Below are 6,898 nucleotides of genomic sequence, written 5' to 3' on the forward strand. Positions count from 1 at the left end.
ATATGTAAATTCATAAGAATCGCATGCTATGTATGTAATTGCCTCTTTAAAATGATGGGGTATCTACATACATACTATCCAATTCCTGTGTAACTACATATCTAAGACCCAATCTTTACTTTTTACATTTAGATCACCCAAATCTATCATATCCAATAAAAAATACCACCATTTTAACATTTAAAAAGTGAAATACATCATTTCATGCAAAGGTAAGGTGGCGTGCATGTAAAAATTGAAGTATAGATGTTAATATGCAAATACATGAGAATTGAATGGTATGTATGTAAAACTTTGGTAATTAAAATGATAAAGTATAATTGGTTGGATATCATTATGATTTTTCATATGAAAAATTTTGAGAAAAGTGTTAAATAGTCTTCTTACTCTTTAGAGGGGATCTTTTTAGTCTCAAATTCTATAGAAGTGTCAATTTAGTCCCCATAATTTTTCAATATGAGCTGAGATAATCCCAATGGATGTCTATTTCAACCCCAATTTAAAGAATTTGAGGACTAATTTAACACTTTTATAGATTCTAGGACAAATATAGCCATGTGAATAGTTAGGGAACTATTTTGACACTTGATAACTAACAGTGCTATGTCCTATTTTGTAGGTCAAAGCCCATGACAAACTGGGCATGCAAGTTGTGTCACTTAATTCACTTACTCCTTATGAGATGAAGCAATTCACTCTTGATCTTCTCAAGAACATGAACCCAAATGATTCACATAACAAAAGAAATAGAGGAAAAGTTGTGGTGGAATTGACATTCGAACCTTTTCGAGAAGAATTTGAGAAATTAAGCGGATTTTTAGATGGCGAAGCAAAGCTCAAAAGCCCAGGAAGCTCTTCTTCCCTTGGTTCATCCGGTGGCGGTCTTCTTTCTGTAACCGTTGAAGGTGCAGAAGATGTTGAAGGAAAGCATCACAACAATCCCTACGCAGCTGTTTCTTTTAGAGGAGAGCGCAAAAAAACCAAGGTGAAGTTTGTAATATTGGAAAAAAAATTGGGCTTGTTGAGATTTTTGGATGTTTTTTCTTACTCTTAGTTATAATGTGTCTTTTTGTTTACAAGTTAGCAAGATTTACAAACATACCACCCAATTCCATTGTATTTACCTACCTAACACCTAAACTTCAATTTTTACATACATGCCACCTTACCTATGCATGAGAAGGTGCAGCTCACTTTTTTAAAATTAAAAGGGTGGTATTTTTTATGTGATATGAAAGATTTGAGTGTTATAGACATAAAACGTAAAGTTTAGGAATTAGATATGTACATACATAAATAAGAATTGAGTGGTATGGTATTTATGTAAATGCCTCAAGAATTTGTCTTGTATGCTTTAACTTTAGGTAATAAAAAAAAGTAGAGATCCACGGTGGAATGAAGGGTTCCAGTTCGTGTTAGATGAACCACCAGTTAACGACATGATACATATTGAAGTTATAAGCAAGAGGAGAGGTTTCAGCTGGCATGCTAAGGTTGGAAAACTTGACAAAAAAATAAAGATTTGCATACATATCACTTAATTTCTATGTATTTACATATCTAGCACTTAAACCTCAATTTTTACGTTTATATGCCACCTTACCTATGTATGAAAAAGGTGTATTTCACTTTTCAAAAGTCAAAATAGTGGTATTTTGATGTGATATGAAAGATTTGGGCGGTATAATCGTAAAAAGTAAAGTTTAGGTATTCGATATGTAAATACATAAGAATTAAGTGGTATGTATGTGAATAGGCATGTTTCTCACATCCTCTTTTGTTATTCTTAACATGAATATTTTTCATTGAGACTGTAGGAATCTCTGGGCCATGTTGATCTTAACCTCGCAGATGTCGTGAATAATGGGCGCATCAACAATAGATTTAATCTCATAAACTCTAAGAATGGAGTGATTCACGTTGAGCTCAGATGGAGCACCGTTTGACCAACAGGTTAGATTTTTTGAATATTCTAGTCTTTTAAAACTGAATACATTATCATTTTACATGAAAAAAATGAAAAAAAATGTGTCAAAATGGTCAAATTACCCTTTGCAGGTTGCATTTTATTACTAAAACTGAAATAGTCTCCATACTCTTTTAAAAGAGGGACTATTTTGAGTCCCATTAAATATATCTAGGAACTAATTTGTCATTTGTATTTATTTTGGGGCTAAATTAGCCTCTCTAAGTAGTGAGAGAATTAGGGTTTTCAAAAAGCCGCATGGTTTGGGAAAAGTTTGTATTCAACTTGCTAAGTAGCTTATGTTTGATTCATTCGTTAAGCAAACGAGACAAACATGAATAATTTTTTGAGCTTGATTAATAGATTAGTCAAACACCGACAAACTTTTGTATGATTGTTCGTTTTGCATGAATTAGTTAAATAATTAAATAATTGATATTTTTATAAAATTTTATATTGATTTTTCTATGTTATATTTAAAAAATATGTTAAATTTTAATATTTTTGAAGTCATTCGAGCTAATTATGAGCCAAACATAAGCCAAAACAAGCAAACAACGAATTTGCATCAAGCCGAACATGAACATGCTATTCACGAGCTTGTATCGAACTAAAAAATTTTGAACAAGCGGAACCTGAACAATTATTGAGCACATTCAAGCTCGCTCGGTTGCACCCCTAAAGATTACAATGTTAGCACTTTTCCCCAAAAAAAATACATATTCAGCATCTTCATTTTCAGCAGAATACATTGATTTATTCTATTACTGAACTTGCTGCTTATGGTAAGCTGCAGTAAGGTTCTCATTCAGCTGCTCCGACATACAGCCTCCGAAGATTGAAAAATAAGATTTTGAAGCTGGAGCTAAATGGTTGTGATGAAGCTGATGGCGATCCTGGGTGTAAATTTCTTCTGTGCCTCTATGTAAATAATATATAGTTTTTGTTCTTTAGTTTCGTCTTAACAAATTTCCCTTTCAGATATCTGTGATTATTATGGGCAGAAGTTGTATTGCCAGAGATGTCATCATATTGTACATATGAATGTAACACCACTGTCCAGTTTTCAGGTGTCATTAACAAAAGTTGTGAGGATACTGGAGCAGGTTTTACATTCACATCACACAATTCTTATTTATTTACATTTCTAATACCTAAATTTTTATATTTATTTGCACGTATAACACTCGAATCCTTAACATCATGTCATAAATATCACTATTAATAACTTCTAAAATATATGTTTTTTATGCATATTTGGGTTCATAGCACTAAAGTGTTATAAATTTTGTGTGTTCTTATATCTTATACCTCACACCTTCCGCTATCGCGTTGCCGGGCAGAAAATTTTTATAACTTTTTTGAAAATTTTTCTCAAATATTTATTGTCTAGATAATTTTCGAATGAACGGATGAAATTGTTGGAAAATTGAGGGTAACTAATATGTCATCAAATTGTCGTTGGCACGAATTTTGAATTGATAAACACAAATCTAGGAGCATTTCTTAGCAGGAAGCATTCAAATTGAAATTAAAAATCATTCAGAATTTTTATTTCAATAAAATGACTCGATGAGATGAATCCAATGGCACCAAAATTAGGCGAGGAAAGAGTATTGTTGTAGCCATTTCAAGAAGTCTAAAACCTCCTGATGAGGTGTACTCAAATGAATTGATACTAACTCCATCATTCAAATCAACTATGGCTTTTTTGCCTTGATTCACCCTAGAAATAAGACTTTACAAGTGGCCTATAACCTTAGTCATGCTATCTTTTTCCTCAAATGCTAGAAGTGGCTTGACTTTATTTTCATTGGTAAGATCCATTATATTGTCATGAGGGTTGATGTGGTGAGTTGCCAGGTGAACTTTCTGATGACCTACTATTACAAGTGGTTAGTTTGTTAGTTTGTCGATTTGCTAAGAAGTTGAATGCATTTATGTCACTAGAGACCGACATAAGAGAGTTGAAGAAATTTTTGCTAAAGGAACCTGATGATCTTTGAAAGATAACTTATTCTAAAAAGTGACTTCCATGAAATAGCAATTGTCTATGCACGGATGTCCATTAGAAGCTTTAGGACTCCCAAGATAAAGGGAAGGGCTAACCTAGTTGTTGTTGTGCAAATAGAAGCTAATCTAGGGGACAAACGATCACAATGTGTGGTCAGATCAAACGACGAATTAGTAACAAAGTAAATGTTCTTATGGAGCTTTGAAAAACAATTTCTCATGGAGGTGGGTGTTTTTTTTTTGATGAGATAAAGTACTAAAATTTGTTGTTGGTGTTTGCTTTTAAGTCTAACGATGTGACGTGGCGGTTTTGATGAAATGTTAAAATATTAAAATACCAAGACAAGTCTAGATTAGGCTAGTTTGGATTGATTTGAAATATCTCTTTGGAAAAGTGGCTTTAGATTGGATAAATGGCTAGAAATAATTAGTTGTGGTTAGTTAAGATGTGTACCTATAATCTGGAGTAGATGAGTAGTTTTGGATTGATATATGATGATGTTGAGGATAAGAGAACATGACTGGTCCTTAATATGGTCTAGTTTGGTCGAGAACTCCGAAGAGGGGTTTAGAATAATTTTGAGGCTTTGAATGTTGGTTTGATATTATGAAAAGCTTGGGATGTGGATGAAAGAGTGGTGTTTAGAGCAAGTTTTATGAATGATTAATAAATAACTTTAAAAAAAAATAAATGCCTAATCTTGTCGAAGAAATGCAACACTTGAAGTCACCAAGCAAGAAACAACAAGAGAGAAAATACCAGCACAAATATTTCATTCAACAACTGATCAAAATTCCTTATATATTAGCTTTATGTATAGGGATTGCAATGATAAAAAAATAAAAAAAGGAGGAAATTATAAAGAGTGGTTGGTGGTGGGTCATTAATGGAGAAAGACACTAACCACATTTCTAATTTATTACTATTTAATTATGAACATCCATAAAAGCCTCCAAATTTGAAATTCAAATATTCTAGAAACTGAAATTGAAATATAAATAATAAAATATAAATTCAAATATTTATTCTTGATGGGTTCGTGTAATGGGCTTTGAATGAGCTCTTAATTGGAAACGTTTTTTCTATCCGGAGTCCAGATGTCCGGAAAACGATCGCGATGCAACAATACAGTGGAGGTCTGATCCTCCGTTGCATCTCGACCATTTTCCGCACGTTCGGACTCTGGACAGAAATATTTGGCTTTAATTGGGCACTTTATTCCTTGAGTTCTTACTTGGGTTCTTGCAAGTGGATCTTTTACTTAATTTAGATAATGTGCTACATCAATTTCAATCCACACTTATTGTATCATAAGAGATGATGGATTTGTATAGTCCATTGTGATGTGAGGGCTCTGCTAATAAGACTTACAAAGTCTCACAAAAGACAAATAAATAAAAATTGAAGCTGAAGAAAAAAGAGGGGACGAGTTACAGAGAAATCTGAGAATTTTAATGTGAGCACAAAATATAAAAAATCTTGAATATTAAAAATTACTCTTCTACCCTTTATTTACAAAGTTATAAGTGATATAAGAAAAGCTATATTTGATTAAATAATATAAGGAGAAATGCTTGATAGCATGCTATTAGTTTATGCTAATATTCTTAAAGCTAAAAGACATGGCTTTATATGGTCGAATGACCTTAGGTTTGGTTCAATATAAGAAATAGCCATAAGTCTATGGGTAGGGATCAATGTGAAAAGCTTGATAGCTTGTTGAGTCGGTTAGATTGGTAGGCTAAATTTGCTCAACTAATTAACTCAACCAAGGAGTGATGCTAGATAACTTGCGCGCAAATATTCAATCAATGATGCTCGACAACTCTCCTTAGAAGAGTGACTCGCCCCGCAACTGGGAGTTGGCTAAATTGGCCCGGTGTTCAAGTTGACTAACAAAAGCATTGTCGAAGTGAAGTTTGCAAGAAATGAAGTTCAAGAAAAGATATTTTATAAGGAACAAATATCCATGCAAGACGTCACCAAGAAACCATTAATGATAACACATGATAAGTTTTCATTAAATTTTCATCATATGGCTTGAATCTAGAGTCTTTGCATAAAGCTCGAGGGATTTTCCATGCAAGATATATTTACACTCATATTGAAAAGCAAACAGAACTTTGTTTTCAACAAACTTATAGTCAAACTAACTAGCTCAATGAGGCTGACCCAATGATAACAAATTTGGCGTGATTTGTGTCAAATCAAGTTTGAAACAGATTGTTAAACCACTTTTAAAAGCTTTGGGTGGCTAACTAGAAGGTCAAATAGATCTTAAATTTGACAAGCTTATAGTCAAATCGTGCATCTCGGCGAAACAATTCCAAGGAGCCCGAGATCACTCATCTTCGACATCATTAAGGTTCTTAAATGCCCATAAAATGTCATTGGATCAAATGAATCTCTCCGTGTCGCCTAATGGAATAGTCCAGATTCATTTTTTATTTGAAGGGAGGCCACTCCCATCCTCTATAAATAGAGCCCTGCCCCCTTCATGAAAGAGAAGACTGTAACGACCCTTTGGTTGTGATGATCATATTCGACTAGTAGCATGACCACCATTCTATGGATTAGCATAAACATAGTTTGTTTGGTCGCCATAGAAGGCATCGTTCGGATTGCCAAGAGCACTGAGGGTAGCAAATCTGTCCAGCTTCCCTTAGTTCCTTTGACTTTTTTTCCTTAATAGGTTTATGATGAGTTTGTTAGCTGCCTCAGCCCGCCTGTTTGTTCTAGGGTGATCAATCAAGGAGAATTTCAGATCAATCCCTTGTTTTGCGTAGAAGTTTTTTACTAGCTGGTTCGCAAATTGAGTTCTGTTGTCTGTAATGATGACGAGCAACAATCCATACATGTAGATCAAAATAGACCGTATGAAATTCCGAACCGCCACTACTTTCATCTGAGCGAGCGAT

General features: G+C 33.7%; 1 protein-coding gene across 3 annotated transcripts in view; it reads left to right on the forward strand.

Moving 5' to 3' along the window:
• The window catches only part of LOC110020269 (synaptotagmin-3-like), a 7,571-nt gene extending 4,439 nt beyond the window's left edge, over positions 1-3,132 (forward strand). Inside the window, exons 5-9 of one of the 3 annotated variants that reach the window (XR_002293511.1) lie at positions 620-985; positions 1,365-1,493; positions 1,818-1,953; positions 2,763-2,868; positions 2,948-3,131. Coding sequence is in view for 2 of the 3 variants with exons in the window: in XM_020718313.1 (XP_020573972.1) it covers positions 620-985; positions 1,365-1,493; positions 1,818-1,946 (624 nt within the window). In the remaining variant the exon portion in view is untranslated. Of the gene's footprint in view, positions 1-619; positions 986-1,364; positions 1,494-1,817; positions 1,954-2,756 lie in introns of all 3 variants that reach the window. The other 2 variants (XM_020718313.1, XM_020718312.1) reach the window with 2 other exon arrangements.
• Positions 3,133-6,898: the final 3,766 nt, after the last annotated feature.

This window comes from Phalaenopsis equestris, unplaced genomic scaffold (genome assembly GCF_001263595.1).
Source record: "Phalaenopsis equestris unplaced genomic scaffold, ASM126359v1 Scaffold000094, whole genome shotgun sequence".
In the NCBI taxonomy this organism is placed as follows: domain Eukaryota; kingdom Viridiplantae; phylum Streptophyta; class Magnoliopsida; order Asparagales; family Orchidaceae; genus Phalaenopsis; species Phalaenopsis equestris.